The sequence below is a fragment of the Culex pipiens genome, chromosome 1, assembly GCF_016801865.2.
Source record: "Culex pipiens pallens isolate TS chromosome 1, TS_CPP_V2, whole genome shotgun sequence".
Taxonomy (NCBI): domain Eukaryota; kingdom Metazoa; phylum Arthropoda; class Insecta; order Diptera; family Culicidae; genus Culex; species Culex pipiens.
The window spans coordinates 18081347-18097621 of NC_068937.1; the positions used below are offsets into that span (position 1 = coordinate 18081347).

Consider the following 16275-nt stretch of genomic DNA (forward strand, 5'->3'; position numbering starts at 1 on the left):
TAGTTTACATACATTTAAGTGAGATCCGGCTTCAAAAAAGTACATAAATATCACTTAAGTGGTCATAACTCGAGACAGGGTTGCCAGATCTTCAATGTCTTAGACTCATTGGAAAGGCCTTTCAATTACCTAACCAACGATGGGTCGGATGATGGATCCGGACATCGTTTACATGCATATAATTGAGATCCGGGTATTTGTGAAAACACATTTTTATACATAACTTTTGAACTACTTATCGAAACTTCAAACAATTCAATAGCGATGTATGGGACCCTAAACCAAGTCGAATGCAACTGGTTCGATCAAAATCGGTTCAGCCAGTGCTGAGAAAACTCAGTGAGAATTTTGGTCACATACATACATACACACACATACACACACACATACACACACACATACACACACACATACACACACACAGACATTTGTTCAGTTTTCGATTCTGAGTCGATATGTATACATGAAGCTGGGTCTTTGAGCTTTTAATAGAAAGTTCATTTTTAGAGCAGGATTATAGCCTTACCTCAGTGAGGAAGGCAAAAATACGAGGAACATAAAAAGATTAAAAATAGTAATCACTGTTTTTGGAAATCGAAAAAGAGTCACTGACAGTAACAAATAATCAACGATAATAACAATGTCTTACTTGGAACTCAACATGCGCATTTTGTTTATAACTGAGTACAAGAAAATCAAAGAGTTGCATTTAAAATAATTGAAACTAACAAAAAATATCAAAAGAAGCTGCAACGAATTTTGAAATAACCATTGAATGTTGATGTTGATTTTAGGTAAACTATTTTGATATCGTTGCAAGTTATCGTTGAATAAATCTCAAGATTTCAGTACAAAAATGAACTAATTAAAAAATTTATAGAACAAAATATAGGATTTGAATTTATTTTTCAAAAATTATAAAAAAAACAAAATCAAAATATTATCAATCGGTAAGAATTTTTTCATACTGCATGTCCCACGCCAATATAACGGAAGGTTATTATCTGGGTGCTGAAAAGACAGAATGCGTAACGTGATTTTCGAAAGCTCCCTACTGCTTCCCACTAATACAACAGCACTACAGCTGTAAACATAAACAAAGTAGAAGGCTGTGTTGAAGCTCAAGCGTGACATATTTTTTGTTGCTGAAGTGAATTATTTTGAAACATTTTGGATCTGTTGATGTTGATGTTTTCGATGAAAAATTAAGTGCATTCCACTTTTTTCTTCGTATACTAAACGATGGGCGGCCAAAAGAGGCCTTTTTTGTTTTCCAAATGATAAAAAAAAATGTGTCAAAAGTGGATGGAATTTCGTGAATCAGGAGAGTAACCGAATGGAAGTTCCGAGATAATGTATCTTCGATGTGCAGTGATAATATCGTACTAAGATTATCCACTATTATTTGGCAGGTACCATTCATAGTTATTGATAATTCGTCGCTAACATTTCAAAAAGCGTCATAAACATAGGTTTTGCGTGAGATATAGCGATTTTGAAATGTTAGTAACGAATCATGCCAATCTCGATTTCAACCCTCGATTTCAACCCTCGATCACAATACTTGCCACTTCTTGGTATTATTTTGCGAACAGTAAATTGGTTCCGCTTTGACAGTTTTAAATTGAGGCCGCTTTGCGGACAACTATTCTGCACCCAGGTTATTATCATTGCAAATCAATGTACCTTAAAAAAATTAAATACTTGTGACCTAGAAAATATTTAACTTGTGGATATTTGTTTTTTATTATACTTTAAGTTTTTTCATTTATTTTGTTGGAGGCACAAGATCATTCATGAAGTTTCGTTTTAGGTGAAGATTCACGAAGTATCGTGCGCCTCCTTTTTAATGTATATTGAATTTTAAAATTAAAATAAATTAAAAATGTCCAGGGTAAAATATGTTCCTTGTCACAGATATTTGAAAAGGACCTCTCAAGCGTCCTTTCCACGAAGAAATTGTTTAGATGCATTGATTTGCAATAATAATCTCCTTCAGCCATGGCGTGATGTCCATGTACGTCTTTAAAAAAAACCCGATTTAATATCACCAGAGGTGAAATAGAGCCTTTCTTACAAAATGATGAATCTCCGAGAAATATATTGGTGCAATTAATTTTTCAAAAACATAATGATAACATCCAGTGAGAATTTTACCTAAAGCTTCGAATCTTTTTAGGCTAAACCTCAAATGCCATTTTTTAAATTTCAGAAGTACATTATTTGTCGCAAGACATTTAAATTTAATTAATGAAAACATATTGGATTGACATTATTAGAAAAAAATAAAGGGTACTCAGTCTATAATGTTAGTCTATGATTAACTTTAAAAAATATGTATCGCTATTGCACTTTGTCGATCAATTATGAGAAGCCAGAAAGAACACTTTCACGCGCAGCGTAAAACGCGCAAGCGTAAAAGCGCTGGCGTTGAAGCTTCGACTTGACGACTTGTCGAGCTTTCGATCGAGAATGGGCTGGGACTTTGAATTTGATGTTCAGTATATGATTTTGTATAAATCCAAAAATTTAATAGGAAAAAATAGGGTAAAAATAAGACGAAAAAAACTAAAATCGCTATATCTCTGGAAATACATTTTGGAAAAGCTTCAAATTTTGGGCCCAAACAGTTTATGGCGCATGTTTTCGAATGGCTTTTTGTTTAAAACTGAATTCTTTAAATTTGATAGTGTTATCTGTGAAATAGTCCAAAAAATACCTCTAAAAATGGCTTTGACCACATTTACTGGTCGAAAATTGTGAATCGAAAAATAAAATGTTCGTCTCCGACCCCACGGCTACAGATCTGACTTTTAAAAATTGTGGGTTTTACGAGCGGTTTTCCAGTGATGGAAGACACAAATTTTTAAGAGCGGATACAGACATCGGCCATGTATTTCAGAAAAAGAGCTCTCAAAAATCAGACTTTGAGTACCGGGTTTCAGGCCAAAATTCAATCGAAAGAGCGCATCTAAACCTTCAATTTAGTAATAGGATTTTTTCCTGGGACGAATCCTCGCCGTGCACGATTTTTTTTAGATTTCTGAAAAAAGCGTTTTTCCAAAAGCAAACCTTAAACCTTTCTTTTGTAAGAAAGGTAAAAAGGTAAAACAAAAAAAAAAAAAGGTTTCGTTTAAAATTGTCATTTAAAAAACAAGGTGCCTGTCACTGTGCTTTTTATAAATGTCAGCCTGAAAGTGAGCAAATTGAATTTTTATATTCAATAGATTATTAAGGCCAGGTTCTTTTAATTATTCATTCAAAAATGACAATTTAATATATTTAAATTTATTAGCCTTGAATAAAATATTTGAAAATTTGAGGTTAAGCAAATAAATCTAAATTTACTTACAAAACTGTTTTTCTCAAAATGCCTCTTAAACCGAAGATTTTTTTTTATTTCTGTTTCCATAACGTATAAAACTTGTAACCTAGAAACTTTTTTTCCGTTTTGTGATTCGAACTTATTTTTCTTGAGAAAACATGACGCTTAGCGAGTATTTCAATAATCCTATATCAATGTTTTACAAATAATTAACTGGTATTAATTACATATCTTTTGAAACATTTGAAAATATGTGGAGTCGGAGTCGGAGTCGGAGCCAACCATTTGTTGGAAGCTGGAGTCGGAGTCGGAGTCGGAGTCGGCTAGAGTTGGTAGGCCGGAGTCGGAGTCGGAGTCGGAGCCAACCATTTGTTGAAAGCCGGAGCCGGAGTCGGAGTCGGAGTTAGCTTATCTGAGAAAGCCGGAGTCGGAGTCGGAGTCGGAGTCGTTTGAAATATGACCCGTCTCCGCAGCCCTGCTGAGGATAAAACCTATCGAAATCCGGGCGAGCTTTCGTCACATAGCCTTTTTTTGGAACACACTAATATTCAAGCAACTTTGTCCAAAAAATCTAAATTTTATCTTAAAGTATACGCCTTCTACGATTAATTTAAGAAAAAATAAATCAACATTTTCATGTTTTTAAATTGAATTGAAACTCATTGGCCAAAAGTTAGAACAATTTTCAGGTAGAAAAAATGCAATTTTACAAGTCTCCACCAAAACCGGAAATTAATTTCATTTGTATTTGTTGATTTCACCAAAAAAATTCCAGGGGGCTAAAATTTTCCACTAAGGCCAAAAAAGCCATTTCCCATCATTGGATTGCAGGTATCCCTACAGAATGGTATGTAAATATTTGATATTCTGCATATTTCGAAGAAATTTTCTGATCGATTCGGTGTCTTCGGCAAAGTTTAAGGAATTGTTGAGGAACATTCAGAAAGAATAGTTGCACAATAAGCAAAATGTATTCTTTTTTAAATGACTTTAAATTATTAACTAACTAAAACTTTTAATAATCTTTTTTTTTATAAAATAAATTATTGTCAATCAAAGAGTATTTAACACCTTTTTTGAAAAAGTGCACCATTTTTAAATTCTAGCCACTTAAGGGGTCACATACATGTAGAAAATCACAAAAGTTCATTTTACAGAAAATTAATTAAATTCACTAGAAAGATGATTTTCAATCACTCCTGATAGTTTCATGAAGATATATCATAATTAAACTGAGTAAAAGACGATTAAAGTTTGAAATTTAGCCATGCCCAAAGCGAACTGTCAAACGTTGTGGGTGTTTTTCTTTAAATACAGAGTTGCTTTATGGGTGCCACGATAACTCGAGATTGGATGGACCAAATTAGCTGAAATTTGAGGTGAAGACTCTTAAGACATATCCCGTGTGCATGACGAAGCCAGATTTTTAAATCTTTCTTTTTAAAAAAATACAAACATCAAAAACTGACGATTTTTAATATGAAAAATAAAAAAATAAAAATTTCTTTTAAATAAAGTTTTTGAAAATCGGCCTTCGCCATGTACACGGAATTAGTTTAACGAGTCTTCACCCAATTTTTAAGCCAATTTGGTCGAAGCAGTGTTGAGAAATCGTGGCACCCGTTTTTTGAAACTGCTAACTTCAAATAGCTTTATCTCGGCAATGGTACAACCAAATGTCTTCAAATTTATTTTGTTTATAGTTGAAAAGGTATATTTTAATGCAATGAAAACAGATTTCAAAAAAGTTTAATTGTTTGCTCATACCAACCTCCTACATTTTTGCTGATTTACGTGTATGTAACCCCTTAAGCATTTGATGTTATAAAAAAAATAATTATTTTGCATAAAATTTGATAAAAAATACTGTTTTTTTAAAGACAACTTGGTGACAAAATATCTGCCCATCTTTTCTATGACCCAAACTAGAACCTAAAAAGTTAATTTAAAAAAGAGTCATATTTTTGAGAGTGTAACTTTTTTTGAAGATCTCACAACTTTGGATAAGAACTAATGATAAAAGTATCGTATTTGATCATAAGGAAGCCATCCCTACAAAGTTTTAGCCAAATAAAAAAAACATATAATTTTATATCAAGTCAAATATAAAAAAAAAACTTTTTAAAACAGAAAATATAGCAATGAGTTGTAATTTTTTAGAAACCATCTTTAAAAAAAAATGAAATATGGCTTTACCAATTTTATTTATTAAATCGAGGTCATTAAACCTCCCTCTTTGCCTAATCAAAGTGAATAAAATAATCCAAAGTCAAATTTTCAAAATTACAAAACAAAGCCAAAATTATTAAAAGTTTTACACAATTTTACTGCTTTGTCTTTTTTTTTTTCAGAAGTTAAACCAGCAATTCCAGCTCAAATCAGAAATTTTTCTGGTACTTTTGTACCCGACACTCTCCTATTTCAATGAAACATTGTAGACATGTTATATAACATGTCCAATATACGCCATTTTTGTGTATATGGAGCCAATTGTACTCGAAAATAACATTTGAGAAGGGCGTAAGTGGTTAAATATTTTTTGTATTTTGTAATATAAAACATACAGTATCTCGAAGCCTATCCCGCCCGTGTGGATCAATCGGACTGCGCACTGGACTCACAATCCAGAGGTCGCCGGTTCGAATCCCGCGGCGGGCGCTCTAAATTTCTTTGTGTAAATATGGGTATTCGGTGCCGTCGCTCCGTGCCATACTTTGATACACTTAGGAGCCCAGGGCGGCGAAGTCCTTGTAGATAAAAAGGAAGACACTAGTGGTTGGTAGGAACGTGCTTTCTGAAAAAAAATACACTGAAATAGTAATACACGCCAATTCGATGAGTTTTTTTTTATTTTTAAGTTTAAAAGTTAAATTTTAAGGTGATGTCTCGATTTTTTTCGTTCAAAATTTTTGAGGAAAAAGCCTAAGAAAAAAAAAACGTTTAGACCACTTTTCAATAAAACAATTTTAGTAAATGATTTTTGTATTTTTTTTGGAGAGACATACCATCTTGCATTTTTCGTGAATTTTTTTGTTACATCTTAAGCTCCGCCATTTTCTTATTATATAAATCGTCAGATACTACACTCAAAATCAGAAGTACCCTTCAAAAAGGGTTTTATCTACCCTTTATCTGTCATCCCATAGAAAAAAAAACCCTTTTTGAGGGTTACTTCCACCCTTTTTTCAAGTTTACCGGTAGTAACCCTTTTCAAAAGGGTGACGACGGGTGAACTTGAAAAAAAGGGTGGAAGTAACCCTCAAAAAGGGTTTTTTTTCTTTGGGATGACAGATAAAGGGTAGATAAAACCCTTTTTGAAGGGTACTTCTGATTTTGAGTGTACAAGTTACAAGCAATTGCTTGTCCTCCTAGGGCAACGAAGCTGCTATTAATTAATCAAAAAAAAAATTCTGAAACTGATGTTTTTTTTTGTTTTTTTTTTTTGAAAACACTTAATATTTCTGTAATTTTACAGCAACGAAATGACCTGCCAATAATAAAAAAACAGCGCAGAAAAAATCATTTCGACACTCATTTGAGTGCTGTAGAGTTCAATTTTTCAGCACTAGTATCGAAAAGTGATATTTTTCGGCACTGACTGCCGTTCACTGGAAAATTTCAGTATTGCAAATAATAAATGTACGCTTAGTCCTGATTTTGTTTAATTTACTATTCTTCATATATTTATCCTTAATGAATAAAAAATAGTGGAAAAAGAATCATGTATATTTTGAAAATGATTGCACTAATTAGGTTTTATTTGAATGTAGTACTTTTCAAAAAAGTTTTTGCTTTTTTTTATCTATTTGACTATTTGACCATTAGGTTTTACACCGTGACGTCATTTGACAGCTCGTGTGCACTGTTTACATGGTCTTCATCGATTGTCGACCAATTTCCACGAACAAAATCGACGACCGCATCGAACTGTGCTAAGTCCATGTAAACAGTGCACTCCTTTCTAACCTCCAAATCGAGTCGGCGTTAAACCTAATAGAACTTTATTTCCTTGGACTCAGTACCCAATCACCAGTTGAATCAGCTCAAACACCTGTTTTTTTCCTCTTCCTCTTCCAGTAAGTGCCTCCAGCGAGCAGCAGCGCTCCATAAATCTCGCCAACAAAACGACCGGCAATCTGTTCCACCTCAACTACCCCCAGTCGGTACCTTCGGAGGTGGACTTTACCCAGCACCTGGTCGCGCCCCTCGGCGAGGTCATCCTGCTGGAGCTGCACGGCGTCGGCTTCAGCGAGCACGGCTGCCACAAGGGCGGATTCATCGAGGTGAGTTCACCCAATTGAGTCTAATTTATGGATTTGAATAGGTTAAAGATCTGGTAACGATGATTGAATAATGAATTTCCCTTTTATTTCGCGCAGATCTACGACAACTACGCCGATCGGAACGGCACCCTGTGGCATCTGTGCGAACTAAATCACAATCCCGGAGGGGGCGCAGCCACCTCTCAAGAACAGTCCAAATCGGCCTACTCCGCCGAGTACAAGCTGATCGAAAACAACCTGGCGCGGCCTGCTCCGATCTACATAACCTCGTACCTGAACACGTTGCACGTCCGCCAGCGAACCGTTCAGGGTCTCGCCGTCCGGTTGAACGCCACGATCCGGCTGCAGGCGGACATCGCGTACAAGATGAAGCTGATCGCAAACGACGAGGAGTGGGTCGAGGGTTGCAGCCCCAATCCGTGCCAGTCCGGGGGGCGGTGCATCACCCAGAAGGACCACGGAATCTGCCAGTGTCGGGGTCACTTCACGGGGCGGTTCTGCGGGTTGACGATGTGCGAGCTGGAGCCGTGCTACTTTGGCAAGTGCGAACTGACCGCGTCCAGCTTCAAGTGTCACTGCCAGCCGGGGTACATGGGCCAGCGGTGCGACGAAAAGCCGAAACCGTGCGAGGACAATCCGTGCGAGGGGCGGGGCGAGTGTCACCCGAAGAACGGGGGCTTCTTCTGCCGGTGTCACGCGTGGTGGGAGGGCGCACGGTGCGAGAAGCGGATGATGCACATTCCGTACAAGCCGCTGTCGGAGCGGATGCTCCAGGAGCCGTTCTGGCTGGGGTTGATCACGGTGTTTGTGGTGCTGGCGGTGATTGGGCTGGTGTGGTGTGCGAAGCGCCACTTCCCGGAGAAGATCGAGAAGCTGCTGGCGGATGAGGCGCACAGGAATCGGAGTGAGTACAGTGGGTTCTTTGTTTTGGTCTAGATCAATACGGTGGGTCTACCACCGTAACAAGCAAGAGGTCGGTGGTTTTTGACCCCGGATCATACTCGCAATGCTTCAGTGTGTATGGTAGACTACTTTGCTAATGTGTTGAGATGTCTAAGGACTCCATAGAGTTAAGATCTTCGAGTCTACGGCCGTAACAAGCAAGAGGTAGGCGATTCTTGACCACGGATCATACCCGCATAGCTACAATGAATATGATAGAATACTTTTCGAATGTTTTGGATCATCTGAAGACTCCCTGGAGTCAAGACCTGTAGATCTACCGCTATGACAAGCAAGGTAGGCGATTTTTGAACACGGATCATACCCGCATAGCTTCAGTGAGTATGGTAGAATACTTTGCAAATCTTTTGAGTCATCTGAAGACACCCTGGAGTCAAGACCTGTAGATCTACCGCTGTAACAAGCAAGAGGTCGGCGGTTCTTGACCACGGATCATGCCCTCGAAGCTTCAGAGAGTATGGTACACTACTTTGATTGTGTGTCAGGTCATCCAAGGACTCCCTGGAGTCAAGACCTGTAGATCTACTGCTATAACAAGCAAGAGGTGGGCGATTCTTGACCACGGATCATACCCGCAAAGCTTCAGAGAGTATGGTAGACTGCTTTGCTAATGTGTTGGGATATCTAAGGACTCCCTAGAGTTAAGATCTTCGAGTCTACCGTCGTAACAAGCAAGAGGTCGGTGGTTTCTGACTCCGGATCATACCCACAAAGTTTCAGTGAGTATGGTAGACTACTTTGCACTATGCGTCAGTCTTCTGAAGACTCCCTGGAGTCAAGACCTGTAGATCTACCGCTGTAACAAGCAAGAGGTAGTCGATTCTTGACTACGGTTCATACCCACAATGCTTCAGTGAGTATGGTAGACTACTTTGCTAATGTGTTGAGATGTCTAAGGACTCCCTATAGTTAAGATCTTCGAATCTACCGCCGTAACAAGCAAGAGGTCAGCGATTTTTGACCCTGGATCATACCCGTAAAGCTTCAGGGTTTATGGTAGACTACTTTGCAATATGTTTTAGTCTTCTGAAGACTCCCTGGAGTCAATACCTGTAGATCTATCGCTGTAACAAGCAAGATGTAGGTGATTCTTGACTACGGATAATACCCGCAAAGCTTCAGAGAGTCTGGTAGAATACTTGGCAAATCTTTTAAGTCATCTGAAGACTTCCTGGGGTCAAGACCTGTAGATCTACCGCTGTAACAAGCAAGAGGTAGGCGATTCTTGACTACGGATCATACCCGCAAAGTTTCAGTGAGTATGTTAGAATACTTTGCAAATCTTTTGAGTCTTCTGAAGACTCCCTGGAGTCGAGACCTGTAGATCTACCGCTATAACAAGCAAGAGGTAGGCGATTCTTGACTACGGATCATACCCGCAAAGCTTCAGTGAATATGGTAGACTACTTTGCAAATCTTTTGGGTCATCTGAAGCCTCCCTGGAGTCAAGACCTGTAGATCTACCACTGTAAAAAGCAAGAAGTCAGTCGTTTTGACCCCGGAACAATATGCTGGACAAATGTGTTCCTTGGAAGTGGTAATATATATCGAAAAATAACAATATCTCCTCTCTCCCCTTCCAGCCCCTTTCCCCCCGCACCACCTGAACACGGCCCTGCGCGAGCAGCTGCAGGCCGCGGCCGGCACGGTGCCCTCGTCGACGGCGACGACCCCCGCCGCCGCCCGGACCATCTTCGGACGACTGGGTATTAGAAAACCATCCATACTGAGCCTCAGCAGCCCTCAGCCAGTTGGAGGGGCAACCGCTAGAACATTTTCATTAGATGATCTATTACGGCCCCCTCCTCGACGTAAGACAGACAAAAAACCATTTGCAAATCCACCTTTTTCGGTTCTCTTTTTTGTTTCAGTTTTCAACCTAACCTAACCTAACCTCAATTCAGTATTTGAAACTAAACAAATTGAGCCTTCTTTCTACCTTGGTTTCCTCCTCTCCTCACTCCACAACTGTTGAAACTCAATTTCTGTAAACTAAAAGTAACTACTTCTGTTAGATACTCTCCTCGCTAAACTTTATTCGAACCCCTTTTTTAACTCTCGAAACTGATCCTTGAAAAGTCACTCATCTCATCTTTTGCATCAATCACTCTCACTAGTCCTCTTACCTGAAATTGGCTCTAAGCAGTCTTCTACTAGATTGCACCAAACTCTGAAATATCCAATGCTTTTCTTCCTCTACCATTTTACACCAAACACACCACCCTTGTATCTACCTTTAGAGTTGAGTTCTGTACTCTCTAATATAAGTCTGTGTCTAATCTATGTTTGCTTATTATCAAAATATACTTTAAGAGTAAGGATCTTCCTTCCCTAACATAATCCTGTCACTAAATACCTCTACCTAAGTGTGCGTTGAATTTCACCAAATGAAGTTTGAAACGAGTATCCAATCACAGCACAGTACTAAATGTTTGTATCAATTGCACTGGTTTATGGTGTGTAGAGAGATATTTGCACCGTTCACTCTCTGAGCCACTATATATATAAAACAATACTGTATCATTAATGAATCAAACAAATCTTCAAGTTTTCTGTTACTTAATTCTTGAACGCAAATCTGGTTCCCCACTTAATTTCATGAAGTTTGACATGTCGCATGACGAGGTTTCTAGACGACTCGTGTAATGTCCCCCCATCCGGAACAACGGGAACCGGTTCCGGTGGCCATTTTGGATCAAAAGATGTTTTTGTGAATATTTTGACAATATGACTTAATTTCTTGAAGTTTGACATGTCGCAAGTTGAGGTTTCTAGAAATCTTTCAAAATGTCCCCTCATCGGAACAATGGGAACCGGTTCCGGTGGCCATTTTGGGTCAAAAGATTTTTGTAAGGACATTTTTTACTGTTTCATTCAATTTGATGAAGTTTGACATGTCGCATGATGAGGTTTCTAGAGAACATGTGTAATGTCCCCCTCTCCGGAACACCGGGAACCAGTTACAGTGGCCTTTCTGGGTCAAGATATTTTATTGAGGAAATTTTTGACTATATCACTAAATTTGATAAAGTTTGACATGTCGCATGTTAAAGTTTCTAGAATACTTTTAAAGTGTCCCCCCATCGGAACAACGGGAACCGGTTCCGGTGGCCATTTAAGGTCAAAAATTGATCAAATGTTGAATGGTCATTTTTGACTCTATCACTCAATTTCATGAAAATTGACATGTCGCATGCTGAGGTTTCGAGAAAGCTTATGACATTTTTGACGTATTTGACATTTGTGACATTTTCGACATTATTGTAATTTTTGTCATTTTGTAATTTTTGTAATTTTTGTCATTTTTGTAATTTTTGTAATTTTTGTAATTTTTGTAATTTTTGTAATTTTTGTAATTTTTGTAATTTTTGTAATTTTTGTAATTTTTGTAATTTTTGTAATTTTTGTAATTTTTGTAATTTTTGTAATTTTTGTAATTTTTGTAATTTTTGTAATTTTTGTAATTTTTGTAATTTTTGTAATTTTTGTAATTTTTGTCATTTTTGTCATTTTTGTCATTTTTGTCATTTTTGTCATTTTTGTCATTTTTGTCATTTTTGTCATTTTTGTCATTTTTGTAATTTTTGTAATTTTTGACATTTTTGTCATTTTTGACATTTTTGACATTTTTGACATTTTTGACATTTTTGACATTTTTGACATTTTTGACATTTTTGACATTTTTGACATTTTTGACATTTTTGACATTTTTGACATTTTTGACATTTTTGACATTTTTGACATTTTTGACATTTTTGACATTTTTGACATTTTTGACATTTTTGACATTTTTGACATTTTTAACATTTTTGATATTTTTGACATACTTGTCATTTTTGACATTTTTGACATTTTTGTCATTTTTGTCATTTTTGACATTTTTGACATTTTTGACATTTTTGACATTTTTGACATTTTTGACATTTTTGACATTTTTGACATTTTTGACATTTTTGACATTTTTGACATTTTTGACATTTTTGACATTTTTGACATTTTTGACATTTTTGACATTTTTGACATTTTTGACATTTTTGACATTTTTGACATTTTTGACATTTTTGACATTTTTGACATTTTTGACATTTTTAACATTTTTGATATTTTTGACATACTTGTCATTTTTGTCATTTTTGTCATTTTTGTCATTTTTGTCATTTTTGTCATTTTTGTAATTTTTGTCATTTTTGTCATTTTTGTCATTTTTGTCATTTTTGTCATTTGTGTCATTTTTGTCATTTTTGTCAGTTTTGTTTTATTTTTCATTTTTGTCATTTTTGTCATTTTTGTCATTTTTGTCATTTTTGTCATTTTTGTCATTTTTGTCATTTTTGTCATTTTTGTCATTTTTGTCATTTTTGTCATTTTTGCATTTTTGTAATTTTTGTAATTTTTGTAATTTTTGTAATTTTTGTAATTTTTGTAATTTTTGTAATTTTTGTAATTTTTGTAATTTTTGTAATTTTTGTAATTTTTGTAATTTTTGTAATTTTTGTAATTTTTGTAATTTTTGTAATTTTTGTCATTTTTGTCATTTTTGTCATTTTTGTCATTTTTGTCATTTTTGTCATTTTTGTCATTTTTGTCATTTTTGTCATTTTTGTCATTTTTGTCATTTTTGTCATTTTTGTCATTTTTGTCATTTTTGTCATTTTTGTCATTTTTGTCATTTTTGTCATTTTTGTCATTTTTGTCATTTTTGTCATTTTTGTCATTTTTGTCATTTTTGTAATTTTTGTAATTTTTGTAATTTTTGTAATTTTTGTAATTTTTGTAATTTTTGTAATTTTTGTAATTTTTGTAATTTTTGTAATTTTGTCATTTTTGTCATTTTTGTCATTTTTGTCATTTTTGTCATTTTTGTCATTTTTGTCATTTTTGTCATTTTTGTCATTTTTGTCATTTTTGTCATTTTTGTCATTTTTGTCATTTTTGTCATTTTTGTCATTTTTGTCATTTTTGTCATTTTTGTCATTTTTGTCATTTTGTCATTTTGTCATTTTTGTCATTTTTGTCATTTTTGTCATTTTTGTCATTTTTGTCATTTTTGTCATTTTTGTCATTTTTGTCATTTTTGTCATTTTTGTCATTTTTGTCATTTTTGTCATTTTTGTCATTTTTGTTATTTTTGTCATTTTTGTCATTTTTGTCATTTTTGTCATTTTTGTCATTTTTGTCATTTTTGTCAATTTTGACAATTTTGACAATTTTGACAATTTTGACAATTTTGACAATTTTGACAATTTTGACAATTTCGACAATTTTGACAATTTTGACAATTTTGACAATTTTGACAATTTTGACAATTTTGACAATTTTGACAATTTTGACAATTTTGACAATTTTGACAATTTTGACAATTTTGACAATTTTGACAATTTTGACAATTTTGACAATTTTGACAATTTTGACAATTTTGACAATTTTGACAATTTTGACAATTTTGACAATTTTGACAATTTTGACAATTTTGACAATTTTGACAATTTTGACAATTTTGACAATTTTGACAATTTTGACAATTTTGACAGTTTTGGCAATTTTGACAATTTTGATTATTTTGATAATTTTGACATTTTTGACAATTTTGACATTTTTAACAATTTTGACAATTTTGACATTTTTGACAATTTTGACAATTTTGACAATTTTGACAATTTTGACAATTTTGACAATTTTGACAATTTTGACAATTTTGACAATTTTGACAATTTGGCAATTTTGACAATTTTGACAATTTTGACAATTTTGACAATTTTGACAATTTTGACAATTTTGACAATTTTGACAATTTTGGCAATTTTGACAATTTTGATTATTTTGATAATTTTGACATTTTTGACAATTTTGACATTTTTGACATTTTTAACAATTTTGACAATTTTGACAATTTTGACAATTTTGACATTTTTGACAATTTTGACAATTTTGACAATTTTGACAATTTTGACAATTTTGACAATTTTGACAATTTTAACAATTTTGACAATTTTGACAATTTTGACAATTTTGACAATTTGGACAATTTTGACAATTTTGACAATTTTGACAATTTTGACAATTTTGACAATTTTGACAATTTTGACAATTTTGACAATTTTGACAATTTTTACAATTTTGACAATTTTGACAATTTTGACAACTTGAAAAATTTTGATATTTTTTTTTATTAAAATATGGTTTAGAACATATTTTAGATTACATTTCCAGCGTTTTTTTCTGAAAAATGCCTAGAAACATATGAAACACAATAGCATATAGGACCTTTAAAATAAAACCTCTATATTTAAACTAAACTTTGTTTTAGGCCTCTGGAAATCGAGTCAGAACTATCAAATAAATTTTATAGAGCCAATTTTTCAACCTTTTTTTTCTCGTAAAATTGGATTGTTATTTTTAATTCAAAAAAAGTATGATAAATAAATGAAAAGTTCGAGCAGATTTTCAAAAATATCCCAGATTTTTGATATTCATGTCAGTATGGTAGTCCTTATTTTTTCATCTAAATTTTTTCATTGTAAATCATATAATTTTTTTCCTATTCCTCTCCTTATCATTAAAATAAAGTTATGAAGAAAAACAGATTATTTAATTTATATTCCAAAATAGAAGGCAAGATATTCCGTTTTCCTCCCTAATTTTAAGTTTTACCCCAGAAAACCAATCTGTCTGTACAATTACAAAATTAAACGTGGCTGCTGGTAGGCAAACAACTGCACATTTCACAATTCTTTAAATTTATTTGATTTTGTCCTTTTTGTCAACCACTCATGCACACTTGAGACACGATTTTATTTATTTTATCATTTAGTTTACAGCAAAGCTGCATTCTTTTTTTTAGTACGCAATCGCCTCACGCACTTAAAAACCACCTTAAATTTTTTGTCACCTTTCTTTTAGCGACATGTTCGAAAAGCTGTTTGTACTAAATTTTAGTACTAAACTAATTTTTCGAAAATGTTTATTTTTTTGTCAACTTTTGGTCATTGGCAGAAAAAAACCTCTCACAACAGAGCTCTGCCAACTGATTGTAAAGCCAACACAGTTTAGAACACCACGTGTTTAGTACTAAACAGCAACGTCACACACTCTCTCTCTTCTAGCCACGCATGCTTAAACTTATTAGTAAGCTCTCACGGCCTTAAATCAGTCAACCTTTCCGTTCGTTACTCTCTTTTTATTTTGTTTCATTCTTTTCTCGAAATCTTTTTCTCTTTTCAACTTCTTCCCCAAAGCGTCACTTGATGTTGTACTAAAATCTCCCCCAACAATTCTCAGGAACGCCCTCCCCTCGCAAGAAACGTAACAACTCCACCCCCACCAAGAAGAACGTCAACGAGAAGAAGCAGATACTGCAGCAGCTGGTATCGCCGGCGCCAAATTCCACCGCCAAGGTAACCAACCCCTGAAGAAGACCACACAAGTGAGCCGAAACGTCAAACTTTTTTCTTCTCTCCCTCTTCAGCAACAAGTCAGCCTCGGCGAGCTGATCCAGCTGTCCGAGAACCGGCTCAAGGTGAACCACGCCGAGTCCGAGTCGGACCTCAAGGAGACGACCTTCTCCGAGCACTCGCTGTCCGTTTCGTCGATGGTGCGCCAAATTTCGGACCCCAAGCTGGAGAAGAAGGTCACCTTCGCGCGGCTGCTCAGCAAGGTTTCCGCCGAGATGAGCAGCGGCTCCGAGGATCTGGCCAATGTGAGTAG

At 35.0% G+C, this 16275-nt stretch overlaps 1 protein-coding gene across 8 annotated transcripts in view; it reads left to right on the top strand.

Annotated features, from left to right (window-relative positions):
• LOC120421415 (uncharacterized) overlaps positions 1 to 16275 on the top strand; it is a 241760-nt gene that overhangs the window by 201247 nt on the left and 24238 nt on the right. For 5 of the 8 annotated variants that reach the window (XR_005605979.1, XR_005605980.2, XM_039584620.2 and 2 more), the window contains 5 exons: positions 7403 to 7608; positions 7705 to 8512; positions 10155 to 10382; positions 15850 to 15965; positions 16037 to 16267. Coding sequence is in view for 6 of the 8 variants with exons in the window: in XM_039584620.2 (XP_039440554.1) it covers positions 7403 to 7608; positions 7705 to 8512; positions 10155 to 10382; positions 15850 to 15965; positions 16037 to 16267 (1589 nt within the window). In the remaining 2 variants the exon portion in view is untranslated. The remainder of the gene's footprint in view (positions 1 to 7402; positions 7609 to 7704; positions 8513 to 10154; positions 10383 to 15849; positions 15966 to 16036; positions 16268 to 16275) is intronic. The other 3 variants (XM_039584622.2, XM_052708657.1, XM_052708687.1) reach the window with 1 other exon arrangement.